At 44.9% G+C, this 23,700-nt stretch overlaps 1 protein-coding gene across 1 annotated transcript in view; it reads left to right on the forward strand.

Annotated features, from left to right (window-relative positions):
* The window catches only part of pex5lb (peroxisomal biogenesis factor 5-like b), a 110,068-nt gene that overhangs the window by 26,897 nt on the left and 59,471 nt on the right, over positions 1 to 23,700 (forward strand). The window contains exons 2-4 of the mRNA XM_060905436.1: positions 8,907 to 9,014; positions 9,535 to 9,592; positions 17,738 to 17,830. Coding sequence (XP_060761419.1) covers positions 8,907 to 9,014; positions 9,535 to 9,592; positions 17,738 to 17,830 — 259 coding nt within the window. The remainder of the gene's footprint in view (positions 1 to 8,906; positions 9,015 to 9,534; positions 9,593 to 17,737; positions 17,831 to 23,700) is intronic.

Genomic DNA, 23,700 nt, shown 5'->3' on the forward strand with positions numbered 1-23,700 from the left:
TGGCATCACGTACCTCTCCGGTCCCCTGTGGAGACCACCTCTCCCCGACCCAGCTCACGGAGGTCGCCCAGTTGCAGGCCGAGTTTTCGGATGTGTTCTCGCCCCTGCCCGGTCGCACTAACCTCATAGAACACCACATAGAGACACCCCCGGGGGTGGTAGTGCGTAGCCGCCCTTATAGACTACCCGAACACAAAAAAAAGGTGGTTCGGGAAGAACTTCAGGCCATGCTCGAAATGGGCATCGTCGAGGAGTCCCACAGCGACTGGAGCAGCCCGGTGGTCTTGGTTCCCAAGGCCGACGGCTCGGTCCGGTTCTGTGTGGACTATAGAAAAGTCAACGCGGTGTCTAAATTTGACGCGTACCCAATGCCTCGTATTGATGAGCTGCTCGATCGACTAGGCACGGCTCGCTTCTACTCGACACTGGATTTAACGAAGGGATATTGGCAGATCCCCTTGACTCCATTATCCCGGGAGAAAACGGCCTTTTCCACACCGTTTGGCTTACACCAGTTCGTCACACTTCCGTTTGGGCTGTTTGGGGCGCCCGCTACGTTTCAGCGGCTGATGGACCGGGTCCTCCGGCCCCACGCCACCTATGCGGCCGCCTACCTGGACGACATTATCGTTTATAGTAACGACTGGCAGCGGCACCTGCAACACCTGAGGGCCGTCCTTAGGTCGCTGAGACGGGCGGGGCTCACTGCCAACCCAAAGAAGTGTGCGATTGGGCGGGTGGAAGTACGGTATCTGGGCTTCCACTTGGGCAACGGGCAGGTGCGTCCCCAAATTAATAAGACAGCAGCGATTGCGGCCTGCCCGAGGCCCAAGACCAAAAAGGGGGTGAGACAGTTCCTGGGGCTGGCTGGCTACTATCGTAGGTTTATACCTAATTATTCGGACGTCACCAGCCCGCTGACTGACCTCACTAAAAAGGGGGCGCCAGATCCGGTCCAGTGGACGGAGCAGTGCCAGCGGGCTTTCTCGGAGGTAAAGGCTGCACTGTGTGGGGGGCCACTTTTACACTCCCCTGACTTCTCTCTCCCTTTTATGTTACAGACGGATGCGTCGGACAGAGGGCTGGGGGCCGTTTTGTCCCAGCAGGTGGAGGGGGAGGATCGCCCGGTCTTATACATCAGCCGGAAGCTGTCAGTGCGTGAGGGGCGCTACAGCACGATTGAAAAGGAGTGCCTGGCGATCAAATGGGCGGTCCTCGCCCTCCGGTACTACCTGCTGGGGCGCTCTTTCACCCTCTGTTCGGACCACGCGCCCCTCCAGTGGCTCCACCGCATGAAAGATGCCAACGTGCGGATCACCCGTTGGTATCTGGCGCTCCAACCCTTTAATTTCAAGGTGGTCCACAGGCCGGGGGCGCAGATGGTCGTGGCGGACTTCCTCTCCCGTCAAGGGGGGGGGGGGAGTCGGCTGCAGGCCGGACGGCCGCCCGGCCTGAGTCGGGCGGTGGGGGTATGTGGCAGCGGGGGCGTGGTCAAGCGCCGGTCGGTGACAGGAGGGCGGAGTCAGGGAAGGTAAGTGGCAGAATCACGACACCTGAGAACAATTAACCTGTGTTTGTGTGTGTCTTCCCAGTGACCGCGCCCTATTTAAGGAGGGAGAGTGAGAGCAGAGGGGGATCTCCGGACTAGACGCTGGCTGTGTGTGTGTGTCTGTCTAGTCACCGTAACGATTGTTCACTGAAAAGTGTGGCAATAAAGCCTTTTCCCAAACCTGATCTCTGTCCTGCCGTCCTCAGTGCTCCACCCACACGTAGGGAGTTTTACAGCTATTAAATAAAAGGCAAAACCTAGCACCCTGAAGGTTGGGTTTTTTGTTTTGTTTTTTGCATTAAACTCTGAAACAGAGTTTTCGATTCAGAGATCTTTCCAAAAAAAATCCCCTTTAGGTTGTAGATTCTAGCAGCGAACTATTTTAGTGCCAGACACTCGGTCCATGACCAAATAAAACAAGTACAGACCGGGAAACAATCCAATTGATTGGTTTGTGCATCTGATTGTTTCAAATAATGAGTAAATTGAACAGAAATAGAGCAAAAGTTGTCTTCTTACTGAATCGTGGTCTTGTTTTGATTCGCCGCCATTACTGGACGGGTCCTCGATCGCATCGCCACCTTATTTTCATTCCATGCGTTGATTTTTTTCGCCCAAGCGGATATCCGGTTGTAGAGTCTTATTATTTTCAATCTGTGAGCCAATTTAGCATGTCCCTATCATTGTCATTGTCTTTCTGATTTGGCTGGAAATCGTCTTTTGCTATGCTGATGATATCACCTTTTTTTGACAATTTTTGCATGATGTTTCTAGAGAGATTTGGATTCACGCTCTCATCATCATCCAAAAACACTCAAGCTCTCCTGACAAACAAAAACAACATGAATATGAGGCAGAAAGAGATTGGGTTTGCCTCCGTGATCACCTATATCAGAGCTTATTATCCATTTCATATTAAGTCCAATGATAATGATTCTGTGGCAGCGGGGCTGTGGCCTAGCATCAGTTTGTGAATGGAGGGCGGGGCCAGGGAAGGTGAGTGGCAAAGTCAATGCACCTGTGCTGAATTAATGTTGTGGTTTTGGTTGTTTTTACCTCCGGCCCCAGCTCCGCCTTCTCCAGAACTACCGACGCCAACGCCACAGGGACCCCCTCATTCCAATGCTTTAATAGGCTGAGGTGGTATATTTGTAGAGCCCTGCCCCTATCCGTTCGCCTCACCTCATAGTCAACGTCCTCGACTCGCCGTGTGACCTTGAAGGACCCTTGCCACTTGGCGACTAATTTGGAACTCGACGTGGGCAATAATACAAGCATTTTGTCTCCTGGAGTGAACTCTCTAAGGCACGTGCCCCTGTCGTACAGCCGGGCTTGACGTTCTTGTGCCTGCTGCAAATTCTCCCGGGTTTCGGCACCACTGTAACAAGTCCCTGATGTGGGTGGAGTACAGAAGCATGGCAGGCGGGAGTTGATGTTCACACACACACTCTTTATTTTGCTTATTTTTAGCTTTTCAGCTTCACTCAGTCACACACGCAACACACACACACACACGTTTTGTAGTCAGGAGAGCCCCCTCTTTCTGCTCTCTCCCTCCTTTTCTATCCTCTGTCACTGCAACACAGACACAACATTAATTAAGCACAGGTGCATTGACTTTGCCACTCACCTTCCCCGGCCCCACCCTCCATTCACAAACTGACGCTAGGCCACGTCCCCGCTGCCACAGAATCCTAAAACTGTCTTATGCTAATATCAAACAACGCCTAAGTCCCCATATCCATATATGGTTTCCTAGCTGAGTGTACATCCAGTATTGCATGTAGAAAATGTGCATTGTGCAGTTATCTAATGGTAACGCATGCTACATCTACATTAAATATTACTCGTGAACACCATGAAGCACATGCACTACTACACCCATTAAGGTTAGAATCCGGGAACATGTTCCAAGCCGGGTACCATCTCCCATTATCCACACGCGTACATAAAATACCCACGGCACCATCATGCACTCACCTACAACAGAGGAAAAAGAAAACATAATTATGATGAGAATAAATAACATAAATTACATACATACATCCTACATGGATAATAATATTAACATTTGAGAATTCCTGTGGCGGCACGGTGGTGTAGTGGTTAGCGCTGTCGCCTCACAGCAAGAAGGTCCTGGGTTCGAGCCCCGGGGCCGGCGAGGGCCTTTCTGTGTGGAGTTTGCATGTTCTCCCCGTGTCCGCGTGGGTTTCCTCCGGGTGCTCCGGTTTCCCCCACAGTCCAAAGACATGCAGGTTAGGTTAACTGGTGACTCTAAATTGAGCGTAGGTGTGAATGGTTGTCTGTGTCTATGTGTCAGCCCTGTGATGACCTGGCGACTTGTCCAGGGTGTACCCCGCCTTTCGCCCGTAGTCAGCTGGGATAGGCTCCAGCTTGCCTGCAACCCTGTAGAAGGATAATGTAATGTGAGAATTCCTGTTTTTACTTTAAAATAAAAAAAAAACATGAAAATGACCATTTACCTATCAGGACAGGGACCAGCTAGTTACTGTCAGGACCAGTTACTTTTCAGACACTAAGACGGACACTGGGTTCTAGGATCTATTTCAAATGCTGTCCAACAAGGCGTTTACACCTTGTTCCTTTTTCATATGAAAATAAATACATCCATATCGGTCACTGTGCACACACAGTACTTCCACGCATCCTTTACGTTGGCATGCTGTTCACCAATACATCCACTAGAGGGCAGCGAAGAGTCAAATGTTTCTGACAACAACAAACAAGGTAACAGTGGAGGAGGTCGTAACAATGTACTTGTTAAGAAAGACGTCAAAGCAAAATAACATCATCTCATCTCATCTCATTATCTCTAGCCGCTTTATCCTTCTACAGGGTCGCAGGCAAGCTGGAGCCTATCCCAGCTGACTACGGGCGAAAGGCGGGGTACACCCTGGACAAGTCGCCAGGTCATCACAGGGCTGACACATAGACACAGACAACCCTTCACACTCACATTCACACCTACGGTCAATTTAGAGTCACCAGTTAACCTAACCTGCATGTCTTTGGACTGTGGGGGAAACCGGAGCACCCGGAGGAAACCCACGCGGACACGGGGAGAACATGCAAACTCCACACAGAAAGGCCCTCGCCGGCCCCGGGGCTCGAACCCAGGACCTTCTTGCTGTGAGGCGACAGCGCTAACCACTACACCACCGTGCCGCCTCAAAATAACATCATATAGATGTTTAAAATTTGGTATGAAATTGCAAAACGTCTCCACAAAAAGTTCTGCCATTTAAAAAATTTTCATTGTCGTGGCTTGTTTGAACTATTAGCTGCACTGCCTCTATGATTTCTGGTGGTTCTGCTCTGTTTCATCCGTATCTGTTAGCTTTCAGAAAACGTGCACGAACACGGACGAAATGAACAGAGTACGGACGGAAGACTCCGCCCATATCTGTATACGTATTTAACGATGAGTGTAAATGAGTAATTAAAGGAGAACTGAAGGCAATTTTTTTATTATCAAAATTCTATTTATCTCATTTTATTAAATATCGGAATGCATTTCTGACAGCTATTTTGTCACTACTATAGCAAGTTACGAGTGTTTGAAATATGCTCTGTAATATATCAGTCCATATGTCAAAGCGATGGCCGTAAACGAGATTCGTTGAGACCTGTGCGAGACATCTTAGGACGGAAGTAAAACGTACAGCGGAAATCAAAGCGACCGACATCTGCCAACGTTGTCAAAAGATGTGCGCGTCCTCTTCCGAACGCTGACGTAATCAAGCCGGAAGTTTTGTTTGTTTTGATAGCAATCAGGAAAGTTTGAAAAAAGTAGGCAGTAATCGTCATTTAAACTAATTTTTGTGCAATATTTCGTTCGGAAAACAGTTTTCAAAATGGCGGCATTGACACCTGGCTGACACTTCACATTTCGAAGTCTCGCACAAGTCTTGTGAAGATCGCACGGATAAGCGACGCCTGCCGTGGACCAAACAAACTAAATTCAACACGGCTAAAAACCGAACAGGCCGATAAGTATAATATTTAATTGCAATTAGTTGCCAATACGAGTCACGATATAAGGTTACTAAAACTGAAAACGTAATTGAATAACACGGTAATTAAGAAATAAAGCGAGTTTAAAAATGACTTCAATTCCCCTTTCATGTTTCCTGTTGGACAGGCTCACAGGATGGTGGATTATTGAAATAGTACTTTTGGTGTATATTGAATTAAATGTATGTACAAACCAAACAAACAAACCAGAATTTACAATAATTGCGAATAATCTGAGGAGTGTGGTGCTGCTGCGGTATAAGAGGAATAAAGCATTTCAGGAAGTGTTGGAAATGGAAAATGGTACCAATGGTAAAACTTTGATAACAATAAGGCTGGGGGAAGCCATGGGCTAATGATTAGAGAGGCAGCTTTGGGACCAAAAGGTTGCCAGTTCAAGTCCCTGGACCAGTAGGAATGGTTGAAATGCCCTTGAGCAAGGCACCTTACACCCAACTGATCCCCAGGCTGCCCTGGGTATGTTATACGTCACTCTGGATAAAAGCGTCTGCTAAATGCCAGTAATGTAACGTAACCCTGCTTCACCACACCATTGCTGATTATTTTCCTATAATGGCGCTCTTTATCGTGTTTAAATCCATACACAGTAGTGAATGATCAATTACAGAGCAACAGAACATCCTTTCTGAATATTTCACGCTTTTGTGATGTTTAGCTGCATGGAACTGAGTGTGATTTGAGTGTGAATAAGTCTTTACGAGGAAGAAAATTCCTGCCAGCTGCATTTTTAAACTTAAGCCTAAGAGAATTACAGCAACTAAAGTGTGAATAAAATGACATGGCGATAAAATACGAGCATCTTTTTAATTTTAGCACATGGTGAAGACACAAGGCAGTATTGTGAAGTACTGTTATTATTCTCCAGCCATTGACTGCTTTATGTCCCTTCAGAGCGACTAATTGCAGGTGTTGAGCTTCAGGTGACGGAGATTCATTGCTGATGTTAGCAATCCACACGCTGATTTCTTCTCAGTGCTAGCAACGACCTATTTTCACACGAATAAACACAATGCCGGCATACAGCCACACAAGGGACCAGAGGTTTTCAGACATGGAAATAAATCGTACTGGCTGGATTTGTCTTCGTAAAGCAGATCACAGGGTGTTGTGTGGGGTATCTGACTGAACATGCTAACTGTTGCTAGTCAAAATTTCTACTTGATTGGAGTCCATTCCCCTTAAATACAGTTTCCATCAATATTTCAAGGTTTCATCAAGACTTTATTGGGTCTGTAGTTGACAAGAAGACAGTATCTAATTTGTTGGCTCTAAGTACATTACTGTGCAAAAGTCTTGGCACCTCATATTTCTTTTTTTCATACAAGCTTTGTTATAGATTTCTATTTTATGACTTCTACATTATCGAGTCAAAACATTACAAAAACATTTTACAGTTCCAAATGTTTTTTTTTTCCCCAGCAAAAAATTAAATGTTACAGGGAAAAAAAAAAGTTTGTATCTGAGATCTGAGCAGCATATTCCATTCCATTAGAGAGCACTTTTCAGATTAAAAAAGAAAACATAATGAAGGCTGCTGGGTTTTGGTGCAAAATAAAGAAGCGACTGTGACAGTCAAAGTGTCCAGAAGAACTGTGGCTGGTTCTGTAAGATGCTCAGGAAAACCTACAGCTCATTTCCGCATAAACCTGCACTCACTGGACCTGAGACTACTATTTTTTTTTTTAAAGCAAAGGGTCATGTCACAGGGGTGGCACGGTGGTGTAGTGGTTAGCGCTGTCGCCTCACAGCAAGAAGGTCCGGGTTCGAGCCCCGTGGCCGGCGAGGGCCTTTCTGTGTGGAGTTTGCATGTTCTCCCTGTGTCCGCGTGGGTTTCCTCCGGGTGTGCCAGTTTCCCCCACAGTCCAAAGACATGCAGGTTAGGTTAACTGGTGACTCTAAATTGAGCGTAGGTGTGAATGTGAGTGTGAATGGTTGTCTGTGTCTATGTGTCAGCCCTGTGATGACCTGGCGACTTGTCCAGGGTGTACCCCGCCTTTCGCCCGTAGTCAGCTGGGATAGGCTCCAGCTTGCCTGCGACCCTGTAGAACAGGATAAAGCAGCTACAGATAATGAGATGGGTTGTGTCACACCAAATATTGACTTTGCATTTATTCATTTATTACGGTTTACTGATTACTGTTTATAGTATTTTTTTTAATGTTGAAACATTTCATTATTTTTTAAACCATTTTTGTTGGACAGCATTTCTTTACATGTGCTTAAAACTTTTGCACAGCATTGTATGTGATGCAATTTGGTGTCATTACTGTTTATATTAATTGTCGGTTTAATTTAATACTTCACCTGGATATTTCACAGTTATTCCACGAAATTGAGTCGTACATGAGCTGATAGCTGACTAGGCGCGTAGCACCGAGTTGTCTATAAGCCATGTACGATGAGGTTGAGTGGAATAACTGTTTTATTCTATCCACATTCACTGGATTTTGAGAAACAGAACATTTTTATTTTTTGCAAATTCGATAAATAAAAACTTTATACAAAATGTCCAACAAAATCATTTGCACTTAGAATGTAAACAAACCGGTGAAATGACAGGAACAATTTGTGAAAAATGCGATGATAATAATAATAATAATTCTTGAAAAATAAAAAAAGATATGTTCTTACCATCAAATACTTTTATTCCATAACACTTTTTTTGTTGCTTTTTTTTTTTTTTTTGGGGGGGGGGGGGGGGGGTCTTCTTCTTCTTCAACTTAAAGGTGCACTACTGCCACCATCTGGGCTGGAGTGTGGAACAGGTGATATTGGGGGGGAACCCCAACTATATTCTTTTAGCTATTTCTGTTTCTTTTAAATACTTGACGACAATTTTTGGGGTTTTGTTTTCAAGTAGAGTTTTTATTTCATCCTCGGTTGGTCCAGCAACATGCGCCGCCATTTTGTTTTTCTCTACTCACAGTATATGAGCTGATAGCCTAGCAGTAGAGTAGCAAATCAGAGCGCACGATTGCTCATATCCAGTCAGTGTGGCTAGAATAAATTCCTAATGTACATCACAAACTAATGATTTTAGCTATTCAGTAACCCAGTTATGATTTCACAACTCTAGACTCGACTTGAAGGGAAATCCTGACTTGACCTGTTAGCCATAAATAAGTCCCGGTTATCCATATTGTCTCATTCAGCTCTAAACTACCATGTAATCTAAACAGATTATTTTCTACAGGTCGAACCGACTTATTTAGTATTGGAACTACACTTTTATTTCTCTTCGATCTTCTCCACTGTTCTTCAGCCAGAACCTCATTTTTTCATTTCTCATCTGGTGTTGCAGAGTGCTGGATGACTTCGGTGCATCCGTCAACTTTATTTTTAGCTCTGATGAGACCGCAAAGATGCTGAAACACTTTGGAGCAAAGCTTCTTCTGGGTGTGAAGAAAAGGTCAGACATGAAGGGTGCTCCGTGGAGGAATCTCAAGGATCCGAAACGGCTGTGTTTGTTTGCAGCGCACGCAGTTAACCAGAAGAATCGTCAAACACCGAATAGGACAGGAGCACAGGGTGTGAATTCAAAACAAACTGCATGGAACATGAATAACCTTCGTTTCCACATTGTTTATTTGAAGTTCAGGGCATTTACACGTGGCCCTGGCTGCTTCAGCTTTGATGTTTAGTTCACTTTTAAGGCATCCAGACAGTCTGAACTCTCGGATAACTCTCAGAGTCAGAAGACGGCTTCACTGAAAATGAATGGTTCAAGTCAAGAACGATGTGAAAGTTGAAAAGCATGAGGAAAAACTCTCTGAGACAACATGAGGAAAAACTCTTAAGAGGAACCATAGCCATAAATAATTAACATACAAGTCTTGAAAGGTAAAAACAAACAGTACAGAGTGTGTTAAAAGGATGTTCAGGATGAACAGAACCCTTGGATGAGCACAGAGCTGTTTTTATGATTACAGCAGCAGCAGCAGCAGCATGTGTCCAGATATCCAGGTGAAGTTATCCGCTGAAGCCAGGGTGAAGATATAAAGATCACACAAGGCAATGTTCTGCTGCCAAGAGGCTTCGTTAAATATGGATGTGTCTGCGATATAAATGGGACCACAGGGCAAAAGAAAGTCAACGGAATCTGTTTGTCGCAAGGCGGAAGCCAATGAGAGCAGAGAGCAGAGAAACTTGCATACAAAAAGAGACAGGGGTCAAATGCCAATAAATAAATGAATAAAATAAAGCAGCAGAAAGCAAAAAAAAAATTATAACGCTTAATAATGACATTTAGTATAAATATGGAGGTAATTATAGAAAATCGTGAATGCTGATTGGTCAAGAAACTCAGACTATTTCTCGATAATCACCTCGAGCGACTTGGCAAAATGGCGGCCAATCACTTCGTCACCGTAAGTGAGGAAGAATTACACATGATGAAAGAAAATGCTGTTCCTAAAAGCACTAAAGATGCTCCGAAGTTTGGTCTAAAACTATTCAAAGGTAAAGTGGAATTGGGATTTATTTTATCGATTTTAAAACAAAGTGTTTTATGCGACTCGGTGTAGATAAGTGACACAAGTCTGTGCTGCAAAGTTATTACATTTACATCCCACTTTTGAAGTTTGAAAATTTCTTAAATACGTTTTTTTTTAAATAATCACTTGTGTATTTATACAAAAACAATTATCTGCCTCAGGCTCAGTGAATATCAGGAATTAATCTACATCCAGGACACTTTTTCGATGGAATAAAACCGTGTTTTATTCCCTTCTAGCGGGTTTCATTCATTTGGTTTGATAGCATGCAATATTGTTAGCATGTCGCTTATCCTACGTGTATTACGTCACTCTACCCAATGGAGAATGAGCGTTGAATATGGTTTACGATATTGCACGGTTGTCAAGACCACATGACGTCACACATCAGAAACGTAAAACTTTCGCGCTAGCGAGCGACTGAGACAATTTGTAAACAAACATGGCCGCCAGGTTTGCTTCATTAAATATGGAAGATTTTGAGAGAATTTTGAAAGAGAAAAATGCATTGAACACCCGAAAGGAATGTGTATGTATAATACTACGACTACTACTACTACTACTACTAATAATAATAATAATAATGGCTTTTTTGTTCATGGTGTATCAGATATATTCCATTCAGCTTCTCGTCTTTGACTCGTTCAGTATCATGCTAGCTGAATAGAAAGAAAGCCAGCCAGTATTATTTAAATATTATATGGCAGGAGCTACAACCCCGATTCCAAAACAGTTGGGACAAAGTACAAATTGTAAATAAAAATGGAATGCAATAATTTACAAATCTCAAAAACTGATATTGTATTCACAATAGAACATAGACAACATATCAAATGTTGAAAGTGAGACATTTTGAAATTTCATGCCAAATATTGGCTCATTTGAAATTTCATGACAGCAACACATCTCAAAAAAGTTGGGACGGGGCAATAAGAGGCTGGAAAAGTTAAAGGTACAAAAAAGGAACAGCTGGAGGACCAAATTACAACTCATTAGGTCAGTTGGCAATAGGTCATTAACATGACTGGGTATAAAAAGAGCATCTTGGAGTGGCAGCGGCTCTCAGAAGTAAAGATGGGAAGAGGATCACCAATCCCCCTAATTCTGCACCGACAAATAGTGGAGCAATATCAGAAAGGAGTTCGATAGTGTAAAATTGCAAAGAGTTTGAACATATCATCATCTACAGTGCATAATATCATCAAAAGATTCAGAGAATCTGGAAGAATCTCTGTGCGTAAGGGTCAAGGCCGGAAAACCATACTGGGTGCCCGTGATCTTCGGGCCCTTAGACGGCACTGCATCACATACAGGCATGCTTCTGTATTGGAAATCACAAAATGGGCTCAGGAATATTTCCAGAGAACATTATCTGTGAACACAATTCACCGTGCCATCCGCCGTTGCCAGCTAAAACTCTATAGTTCAAAGAAGAAGCCGTATCTAAACACGATCCAGAAGCGCAGACGTCTTCTCTGGGCCAAGGCTCATTTAAAACGGACTGTGGCAAAGTGGAAAATTGTTCTGTGGTCAGACGAATCAAAATTTGAAGTTCTTTATGGAAATCAGGGACGCCGTGTCATTCGGACTAAAGAGGAGAAGGACGACCCGAGTTGTTATCAGCGCTCAGTTCAGAAGCCTGCATCTCTGATGGTATGGGGTTGCATTAGTGCGTGTGGCATGGGCAGCTTACACATCTGGAAAGACACAATCAATGCTGAAAGGTATATCCAGGTTCTAGAGCAACATATGCTCCCATCCAGACGACGTCTCTTTCAGGGAAGACCTTGCATTTTCCAACATGACAATGCCAAACCACATACTGCATCAATTACAGCATCATGGCTGCGTAGAAGAAGGGTCCGGGTACTGAACTGGCCAGCCTGCAGTCCAGATCTTTCACCCATAGAAAACATTTGGCGCATCATAAAACAGAAGATACGACAAAAAAGACCTAAGACAGTTGAGCAACTAGAATCCTACATTAGACAAGAATGGGTTAACATTCCTATCCTTAAACTTGAGCAACTTGTCTCCTCAGTCCCCAGACGTTTACAGACTGTTGTAAAGAGAAAAGGGGATGTCTCACAGTGGGAAACATGGCCTTGTCCCAACTTTTTTGAGATGTGTTGTTGTCATGAAATTTAAAATCACCTAATTTCTCTCTTTAAATGATACATTTTCTCAGTTTAAACATTTGATATGTCATCTATGTTCTATTCTGAATAAAATATGGAATTTTGAAACTTCCACATCATTGCATTCCATTTTTATTTACAATTTGTACTTTGTCCCAACTTTTTTGGAATCGGGGTTGTACCTCCGGTAAAATTGTGCGCTCTGATTGGTTCCTTTGCAGGCAGAATTTTCCTGTAATGCCCATGGGCGATTACGGACTTTATTTCCAAGGCGCCGGCTTTCAATGTTGCAAAAAACAAACAAAAACAAAATGATAAATGGAAATAAAAAACGTCCGTAACACAAAAAACGAACGAGAGTCACAGAGTTATTCAAGAAATGAGCAATGAAGAGCATTCAGAAAGCGAATTTTATTACCCCGAAGAGGCTGCACAGGGAAGCGAACAAGAAAGCCATGATGAAGACTACAATCTTAGAAATAAAAAAGCCAAATAATAAACACCTTATTAACCTCGCTTGGCCAGTCTTTACAGGAGCAGTTCGGTCCGTACTGTCAGGACATCGGTCTGATAGATTCCCGTAAAGACCGAGCAAGCGAGGTTAATAAGTTGTTTAATAATAACCTCGCCTTCGGTGAATAATTGTTAATTAAAGGTAAGGTGAATTCGGTCAGATTAGTTTTTTAGCGTTTGGTCTGTAAAGGTTAAGTAGGTGGGTTTGACGCTTGAATTATTATTATTTTTAATTTTAGCATGAAAATTTGAGTGTGAGTCCCCTCAAACCACGAGTGCTACTCTTTCATCATTTCAGCATCTTGCTGCATTTTTCATCAAGTAAAAATAAAACAATTCATCCCAAAGCTAAAAGGAGATTAAGCTGGAGCGGTACATGGGACTGGAGTCTGTGGAGCACAAACCTATTAAACAAGGCCACCAAATTGCTTCTGTTCCCGCGCTCTGATGTTCCACTCGCCCATGCTAAAGTGCTTAGCCGTGTCTGAGGAGATCAGGGACTGTTAAAAGCCCCATTGAAGGCACTGTGGTGATGGACAGTGTCCATTCGACGTGACCCTGAATGGAACAGAGCCAGGCTGAAATAATTTAATGCCATAATTGATGTTTCTCCTGTGTACGGTTTAGATACGCCACTGGCTTTGGTTAATGCAGTGGGTCAGAAATGCGTCATGTTTCATCGTGGTACGGCGGGTAGCGGGGCCGTGGGACAAAGTGATGGATGAATTTTTGTCTTTTCTTGTGAATTTTGTACTTTTTTACTTTTTTGACAAACTTAAAATAAAAAATAAAAAACCCGAGGGCACACGCTTTGTGTTGTCATGCTCTTTTTTTTTTTACAGACTAGACATGTGTTGATATTAACTGTTCATGTCATTTACAAAATTTTAAGAACAACACAGCAAAATTATGTACCATATTAGTCTATTGAAGCCATTAGAGAGTTTTATTCCTGAGTTTTACACTAATTCAGATGTTGCATATGAACAGCACTTCTTGGATTCAAGTTAACATTATTTATACTTTTATTGAGTTTTAGATTTAACTCCTTGTATTTCAAGAGATCAATAAGTAATAAATAATAACCAAAAGTACGATAATGGCTATACATGCTGGACCACTAGGCAGGCCCGGCGCCAGGAACAGTTTATTAAGGGGGCAATTAGAAATTGCAAGGGGGCAAATATTTTTCATATAATGTGTAGTAGTGATGGCGGTCTGACAACGTGTTTCAAACAATTAACTGCGCCAACCACAAAACCACGGCCCCGAAGGTTGCTTTAGTCCGGGAAAATCATGTGACATATTACCAGGGCAGTTGCGCTTTATCAACACCCTTGCCCACCTGTTAACCCTCCCCTCCAATTTTCTCACAGACACGCGTTACAACCGGAAAGATGCCAAACATAAAACAACACACACAAACCTACAGGCAAGTCCTTTACATTTAAAATACATACAAATAGCTCCACGGCATGAAAACAAAACGTCAATGCAAGTCTAAGGTACTTGGCTCGGCGGCCAAAATCATAATTTAAAAAAATCAACAGACCCCGCGGCCGCACCAGTAATAGCCTTCCTGACTCGCACCGAGTCAACGCTAACCACTTAATCCGCGATCCCAGTTTAGGCGTGTAGGGGACTAAACACTCTGAAGTGATGAATTTTCACCCCCGCTGCATGGGGGTGACGTCAACGACACATATTCTTACGCTATTTGCGCACAAAGCGGACCATATATGAACACATACACCAACATAAACGGAGATAAACTTAGCCTACAAAGAAAGAAAATGGATTCACAATATTGTGATTGAATTCGTTTAATTCGGTGGGGGAAAGACTACTCCCGTAAACTTGACTGCATATTACAGGATATTGCAGAGACAGTGCACTTGTAAGTGTCATAACAACAATCAGATTTGTTCTACCGTGCCAGTTTTAGTAGTGATTTATGTGAAATGTATTTTTGTGCAATGCGCAACCACTTAATATTTCGTATTTGAAAATGCAAATTATTAATACGTCTATAATACATTATATTTTCATAAGAAAACAATTAAGTGATCTGAGTCTCCGTTGAGGGGGCGGGGCTGTAGCCACGAGGGGGCGACGCCCCCTTTCGCCCCCCCACGGCGCCGGGTCCGCCACTAGGGATCTCCAGAGCTCACTCCAGGGAATCATGCGGTTAAAAGATTCCCAAAGGTTTGGCGAGCTTCTTACCTCAAATAAAAATACATAAATAAAATTTTGTTTTCACTATCGGCAAAATTTAATTAATTGTAGTTTAATCGTGGACGCAATTTTTGCCGTCATCATTTAGTTAAACATAATCGACTCCAATTTTGATGACATGCACTCACCAGCTACTTTATTAGGAACACCCCGACATCCACCTGCTGTTGTGTTTTATGCGGGTCTCTAATCAGCCAATCCCTTGACGGCAGCACAGTGCATTAAAAAAATCATGCAGATACAAATCAAGAGCTTCAGTTAAAGGAGAACTGAAGGCAAATTTTTTATTGTCAATATTCTATTTATCTCATTTTATTAAATATAGGAATGTATTTTTGACAGCTATTTTGTAGCTGCTATAGCAAGTTATGAGTGTTTGAAATGTGCTCTGTAATATATCAGTCCATATGTCAAAGCGATGGCCGTAAACGAGATTCGTTGAGACCTGTGCGAGACATCGTAGGACGGAAGTAAAACGTACAGCGGAAATCAAAATGACCGACATCTGCCAACGTTGTCAAAAGACGCACGCGCCCTCTTTCGAATGCTGACGTAATCAAGCCGGAAGTTTTGTTTGTTTTGATAGCAATCAGGAAATTTTGAAAAAAGTAGGCAGTAATCGTCATTTAAACTCGTTTTTGTGTAATATTTCATTTGGAAAACAGTTTTCAAAATGGCGGCACTGACACCTGGTGGACACTTGACGTTTCGAAGTCTCGCACAAGTCTCGTGAAGATCGTGCGGATAAGCGACGCCTGCTGTGGACCAAATGAACTAAATTCAACACGGCTAAAACCCGAATAGGCCGATAAGTATATTTAAGTGCAATTAGTTGCCAATACGAGTCACGATATAAGGTTACTAAAACTGAAAATGTAATTGAATAAGACATTAATTAAGAAATAAAGCAAGTTTAAAAATGACTTCAGTTCTCCTTTAATGTTCACAATGTTTAAACATCAGAATGGGAAAAATTGTGATCTCACAGTGAAGTGTGACTTTCTTTCACTGTGGTATGAGTGTTGGTTTGAGCCAGATGGACTGGTTTGAGTATTTCAGAAACTGCTGATCTCCTGGGGTTTTCACACACAACAGTCTCTAGAGTTTATGCAGAATGGTGCCAAAAACAAAAACACATCGAGTGAGTGCACGACAGCAAGATAAGTGTGGGTGGAAGCAAACGCCTTGTTGATAAGAGAGGTCAGAGGAAGATGGACAGATTGGTTCGAGCTTTTTTGCCAGGAAGGTAACTATATAGTAACTCATATAATCACTCTTTACGACCGCGTTGAACAGAAAAGCATCTAAGCATGCAACAGAAAACAGAAGGCCAGATTGGGTTCCACTCCCGCAGCCAAGAACAGGAATCTTAGAATCAAGAACAAGTTCCTATTAAAGCGGCCACTGAGTGTAATATTGATATTGTAATAAAGGATGTTGCAGCACACTTTTCTGAGATGTCATAAACACCATAAGTGTTTTCTTACAATTACAAACTCTGACTGGAAGCAGCTGATTACATGTGAAAACTTGTCAAATTTTACTTTTCACTTGAAAAAAAAGTTAAATTAAAGTACCAGTTTGATTTTTTTTTAAATATAAATCTTTTCTTTGGCCCAAAATTTATTCGGAAATCTATAACTAACAGTTATTCCACGAAATCGAGTCGTACATGAGCTGATAGCTGACGAGGCGCATAGCACCGAGTTGTCTATAATCCATGTACGACAAGATTGAGTGGAAATAACTGTTTTATTCTCTCCACATTTACTGGATTTTAAGAAACAGAGCATTTTTAGTTTTATTTTTTGCAAATTCGATAAATAAAATCTTTCTACAAAACATTCGACAAAATAATTTCCACTTTGAATGTAAACAAACCGGCGAAATGACAGGAGTGATTTGTAAAAACTCCGATAATAATTCTTGAAAAATAAAAAGATACGTTCTTACCATCAAATACTTTCATTCCATATTGTTGCTTTTTTCCCATTTTTGGGGGTTTTGTTTTCTAGTAGACTTTTTATTTCGTCCTTGGTTGGTTCAGCAACACGCTCCGCCATTTTGTTTTTCTCTACTCATGGTATATGAGCTGATATCCTAGTAGCAGCCAATCAGAGCGTGCGATTGCTCATATCCAGTGAATGTGGATAGAATAAATAAGATTATCAGTCATAGAAAGTTCAAGTATTGTGATGTGATATTTTTGGCATATCCCGACTTCTAATATGGTGGAATATAATAAATAAATTGTGTTAAATCACAAGCACCTGGTTCATATCTTTTAACTGTCTATGCAGTTGCATGATGACGTAGACAAGAAAATATTAATTGATTATCTATTTACATATTTATCTTGTAATATCGCTTAATCAACATATTGAACTAGCTAGCTAATACTAGCTACTATGTCATATACCATGTCTGTTTGTTACATTTGCTAGCTTAATTTAGTGATTGCTGCCTTAAAAAAATACAGCTAAGAAAATACTTGCTGCGAATGCAATCAATCAATCTTAACTGTCCTAATGCAAATTTTGAATTAGCAATGTTTACTTCGGAACCACAAACGCTGTGCAAAAAATGCTACAAACCCAGACAGTCTGGAACACTGCAAGGTGTCCATGATGATATTATTCTGCATGCTGAATATCGTGATATATAGTATAATCGATGATCAACACATGCCTATTCGAGCCCATGCTAATTTGTTAGCACACTGACCCGGTTCACTGTTGATCTCACTGTTGTAGGGGAAAGACTCGAGGGTGGTTGCCATGATGCTAAAGGAGTTCCCACATAAGGCCTCCTCAGATGGAAACCCCCTCCTCGCCATCACAACCAAGGTGGGCTGAACACACACACCCACCAACAAGACATGCGCAAATGGCGCCAAAGCCTTTGCTAGCTCACTTCACTTGCTTAGCACTGTGGCTTTCATTAACTCGCAAGATCAATGCTACTGCAGCATTGCTGAATGTTGAACGAGTATTTTCCTTGGATTGTCTTAGGAAGCTATGTATAATATCAGCATCCGTAGCTCAGCAGTGAACTGGATCAAAGTGTTTACAGATACTAAAAGGTGCAGTGGGTAGAATTTGGGCTTGATAAAACATTTTAGATTTGTTTCACTCCTTCTTGACTCCACCTCTCATCCATAAAACCCCGCCTCTAAGAGCCAGTGACGGCTAGGAACGTGGTTCATCCATGTTGGTGTGTTTCCACTGTTTTCGGATTATGCAACCCCAAATCCAAAAAAGTTGGGATGCTGTGTAAACTGTAAATAAAAACAGAATGCGAAAATTTGGAAATCACGGAAACCCTATATTTCATTGAAAATAGTACAATGACAACATATCAAATGTTGAAACTGAGAAATTTTATTGTTTTTTGAAAAATATATGCTCTTTTTTTTTAATTTGATATCAGCAACATGTTTCAGAAAAGTTTGGACAGGGGCTATGATTACCACTGTGTCCCATCACCTCTACTTTTAACAACGCTCTGTAAATGTTTGGGAACTGCGGAGACCAATTGCTGTAGTTTTGAAAGTGAAATATTGTCCCATTCTTCCCTGATATACAATTTCAGTTGCTCAACAGTTCGGGGTCTCCTTTGTTGTATTTTTCATTTCATAATGCACCAAATGTTTTAAATGGGAGACAGGTCTGGACTGCAGGCAGGCCAGTTTAGCACCCGGACTCTTTTACTACAGAGCCATGTGTTAGGACTAGGACTGTTTTGGCCTCTAGAGGCCGCTGTTATTTCCTTTTCATGTCGTGTTTATTTTGGCCTCTAGAGGCCGCCACTGTTCCTGTGTTTTGTGTTTGTGTTAATTGCCTAATTATCTTCACCTGTGTCCTTAATTAGTTTGTCTATTTATACCCCTGAGTTCAGTCCTCTTGTCACGGAGTCTTTGTGCTGTTATGTTTATCTCCAGTTTCCTTTGTACTGTGTTTTTTGATCTTCTTAGCTTTTGTATTTTTGCACTTTGCTTTTCTTTTGGATTATACTCTTTGGTTTTTTTTTGTCTTTTGTTTTGCCCTGTATATAGTGTATATAGTTTAAATAAACCTTTTGATTCTTTTTCTACTTCCGCCTCACGCCTCTGCATTTGAGTCATCCCCCTGGTGGCCTAGTGGGGGTTTGCTGGATTATCACACCAACGAACCAGGTTCGAATCCCAGCAAAACCCTAACAGAAAGACTCCGTCATGACCGACTCAGCAGAGGCTGCTTCAACTGTCTACCCGGCCAACCTTCAGGGAATTATGGCAGCTTTGACACGCTTCGGAGCGACCATGGACGCTCATGGACGTACGCTTACCAGCCAACGTGAGGCCCTCGCTCGCCACGAGGAACTGCTTCAGCAAATTGGGAAAACCCTGGCACAGCTGACATCTCTGCCTGCATCTCCTGCTCCTGATCCAGTTCCTGCTCCTGATCCAGCTCCCACTCCTGCTCCAGTGCCTCCTGCAATGCTGCCTTCTTCACCTCGCGAACCCAGCCTTCCTGCACCACAGAGGTATGACGGCAAGCACAGTGAGTGCCGAGAGTTCCTTACCCAGTGTCAACTCACCTTTGAGCTTCAGCCTACCACCTACACTACGGATCGCCGCAAGATTGCCTTTGTGATCACCTTATTAGCTGGTAAGGCGCGAGCCTGGGCTACTGCTATCTGGCAAAGACAGGGACCTGAGTGCTTTGATTTCCAGCTGTTTTCTGAAGAGATGCTTCGGGTCTTCGATCAGGCAGACATCAGTACCGACGCAGCCCGAAAGCTCATGTCCATCCGGCAAGGAGGAAGCGTCGCAGATTACGCCATCTCGTTCCGAACACTCGCAGCAGTAAGTGGATGGAACGAGACTGCCCTGGTGTCAGCCTTCCACCATGGTCTGTCTGACCCCATCAAGGACGGTCTGGCCTCTATTGGATGCCCAAGTGACCTCGAAACCCTCATCTCACATGCTATTCGTCTGGACAACAGGATGAGAGAACGCCACCAAGCCTTGAGCCCCCCCAGCCTCCCTACCTCTACCTGGAGACCGTCTACCTCCTTCAGTGACTGTCCAGAACCCATGCAAGTGGGTCGTACTCGCCTCTCCGCATCTGAGAGGGAGCGCAGAAGGAGGGACAAGTGCTGCATCTACTGTGGCAAGCCTGGTCACTTCCGAGCATCATGTCCTGAACTCTTGGGAAAAGGACCGCCCCGTCCAGCCGAGGGAGGGTTGTGACGGGGCCTACCCTCTCTCCCGGACTCCCTGGCCAAGGAATCTACATCCCGGTCTCCATCTCCTGGGGTGAGTCTGTCCACTCTTGTCAAGCTTTGATAGACTCAGGGGCGGCTGGGAACTTTATGGATATTCACTTCGCCCAAAGCATCAATATTCCGACTGCACCTCTTGAAGTCCCACTGTCTGTGTCTGCCCTCGATGGCCAAGCGTTAGGTGATGGAAGAGTCACCCAAGTTACTTCTCCTGTTTTCCTCCAGTCTCAAGGTCACAAGGAAGAAATATCCCTGCACCTGATTCCTTCACCTGAGTTCCCAGTTATTCTAGGCCTTCCTTGGCTTACTCGCCACAACCCTCGCATAGACTGGGTAACAAGCCAGGTTGTGGAATGGGGCCCTGCATGCCATGCCTCTTGTCTGCTCTCTAGCTCTCCTGTGTCTCCTGCCGAGCCCCCTGATCTCACCGAGTTATCTCAAGTTCCCACAGAGTACTGGGATCTCAAGGAGGTATTCAGCAAGAGCAGGGCCGCCATTCTTCCTCCGCACCGGGCCTACGACTGTGCCATCGACTTGCTCCCTGGGACTACCCCTCCTCGTGGCAGACTGTTTTCACTCTCTCAGCCAGAACGCAAGGCCATGGAGGAATACCTCAAAGATGCCCTGGTCTCTGGGTTTATTCGACCCTCCACTTCACCTGCTGGAGCCGGCTTCTTCTTTGTCGGCAAGAAGGATGGGGGGCTCCGACCATGTATTGATTACAGGGGCCTGAATAAGATCACTGTGCGCAACCGATATCCCCTTCCGCTGATGTCCACAGCTTTCGACCTGCTCCAAGGCGCCACCGTCTTCACCAAGTTGGACCTACGGAACGCATACCACCTCATCCGTATCCGACAGGGAGACGAGTGGAAGACTGCCTTTAACACCCCGTCTGGGCACTACGAATACCAGGTGATGCCCTTCGGACTCACCAACGCACCAGCTGTTTTTCAGGCCCTAATCAACGACGTCTTAAGGGACATGATTAACCTATACGTTTTTGTCTACCTCGACGACATCCTTATCTTTTCCAAGACCGTGCAGGAGCACCGCCACCATGTCCGCCAGGTTCTCCAGAGGCTGCTACAGAACAATCTGTTCGCCAAGGCCCAGAAATGCGAATTTCATGTTCCCGAGGTCTCCTTTCTGGGATTTATTGTACGGACAGGCCAACTCCAAATGGACCCTGCCAAGACCCTGGCCGTCCGGGATTGGCCTACTCCCAAGTCCGTTAAGGAGGTTCAGCGGTTCTTAGGATTCGCTAACTTCTACCGCAAGTTCATCAGGAACTTCAGTTCTGTGGCAGCACCCATGTCAGACCTCACCAAAGGGACAGGTGGATCTTATGGCTGGTCTCCTCAGGCAGAAAAGGCGTTCAAAGACCTCAAGGACCGCTTCTGCACGGCACCCATTCTGGTTCTCCCGGACACCTCCCAACCATTCATCGTGGAGGTGGACGCCTCGGACAGTGGTGTCGGCGCGGTGCTCTCTCAACGTTCGGAAGGAAAGCTGCACCCCTGCGCTTACTTCTCCCACCGCCTGAGTCCTGCTGAGTTCCGGTACGATGTGGGGGATCGAGAACTGCTAGCGGTCAAACTGGCCCTTGAGGAGTGGAGGCACTGGCTGGAGGGAGCACAACATCCATTCCTGGTTTGGACTGACCACAAGAACCTGGAGTACCTCCAGCAAGCCAAGAGACTGAACCCTCGACAGGCTAGGTGGGCCCTGTTTTTCAGTCGGTTTGACTTCACCCTCTCATACCGCCCCGGCTCCAAGAACACCAAACCTGACGCACTGTCCAGACTGTTCTCTGCCACTAACAGGGAGAATGAAGTCGGGCCTATTATCCCTGTGTCCCGGATTGTGGCCCCTGTCCGCTGGGGTATTGAGGAGGCTGTCCGACGAGCCCAACGCCAGGACCCCGGTCCTGGGACGGGGCCACCAGGCCTCTTGTACGTCCCACATCAAGCCCGGGCCAAGGTTCTCCAGTGGGGTCACTCTTCCCCTCTCACCGCCCACCCGGGAGCTCGGAGGACCCTGGACTTCCTGAAAAGACGCTTCTGGTGGCCTAACATGGAGAAGGAAGTAAGGTCATTTGTCCTGTCCTGTGAGGTTTGCACCAGAACCAAGAACCCACGACAGCGTCCCCAGGGTCTCCTGCATCCTCTGACCATTCCCCGGCGTCCCTGGTCCCACGTGGCAGTCGACTTTATCACGGGTCTCCCTGAGTCACAAGGTAACACGGTCATTTTGGTCTTAGTTGACAGATTCTCCAAGGCCTGCCGCTTCATACCACTGTGCAAACTCCCCTCTGCTCTTGAAACTGCGAAACTTTTGTTTAATCATGTCTTCCGAGTCTTTGGTCTTCCACAGGACATCGTCTCAGACCGAGGGCCCCAGTTCTCCTCCCGAGTGTGGCACGGGTTCTGCAAGGTCATCGGAGCCACTGCCAGCCTCTCCTCTGGGTTTCACCCACAGTCCAATGGTCAGACGGAGAGGCTCAACCAGGACCTGGAAACCACCCTGCGAGGCCTGGCTATGGATAACCCGACATCGTGGAGCACCTGGCTGCCATGGGCGGAGTACGCCCACAACACCCTGCAGTCATCGGCCACCAAGCTGTCGCCATTCCAGTGCCAATTCGGGTTCCAGCCACCTCTGTTCCCGGACCAGGAGGAGGACGCGGGGGTGCCCTCGGTCAACCAATATGTGAGACGGTGTCGCAAGACCTGGAGCAAGGTCAGGAAGACCCTCATACAGACCTCCAGAACCAACCAGACTCAGGCCAACCGCCATAGAAGACCTGCACACGCTTTCCGCCCTGGGCAGCGTGTTTGGCTGTCCACTAAGGACCTTCCACTGCGGGTGGAGAACCGCAAGCTTGCTCCTCGCTACATTGGCCCCTTCAAGGTGGTGCGCAGGGTGAACCCTGTCTCCTACCGGCTCCAGTTGCCCCGGACTCTGAGGATCAACCCCACTTTCCATGTTTCCCTGTTACGGCCCGTACTGACATCTACGTATGCCCCTGCCCCTAGGAACCCCCCACCCCCCCGCATCTTCCAGGGGCAGACTGTGTTCACTGTGAATCGCCTGCTTGACTCCCGCCGGGTCCGCGGCGGGTTGCAATATCTGGTGGACTGGGAGGGCTATGGTCCTGAGGAGCGCTGCTGGGTTCCTGCTCGGGATGTCCTTGATAAAGAACTATGTCGGGACTTCCATTCGGCCCATCCGGATCGCCCTGGGAACGTCAGGAGACGCTCCTAGAGGGGGGGGTCCTGTTAGGACTAGGACTGTTTTGGCCTCTAGAGGCCGCTGTTATTTCCTTTTCATGTCGTGTTTATTTTGGCCTCTAGAGGCCGCCACTGTTCCTGTGTTTTGTGTTTGTGTTAATTGCCTAATTATCTTCACCTGTGTCCTTAATTAGTTTGTCTATTTATACCCCTGAGTT

The sequence above is a fragment of the Neoarius graeffei genome, chromosome 23 (assembly GCF_027579695.1).
Source record: "Neoarius graeffei isolate fNeoGra1 chromosome 23, fNeoGra1.pri, whole genome shotgun sequence".
Lineage (NCBI taxonomy): Eukaryota > Metazoa > Chordata > Actinopteri > Siluriformes > Ariidae > Neoarius > Neoarius graeffei.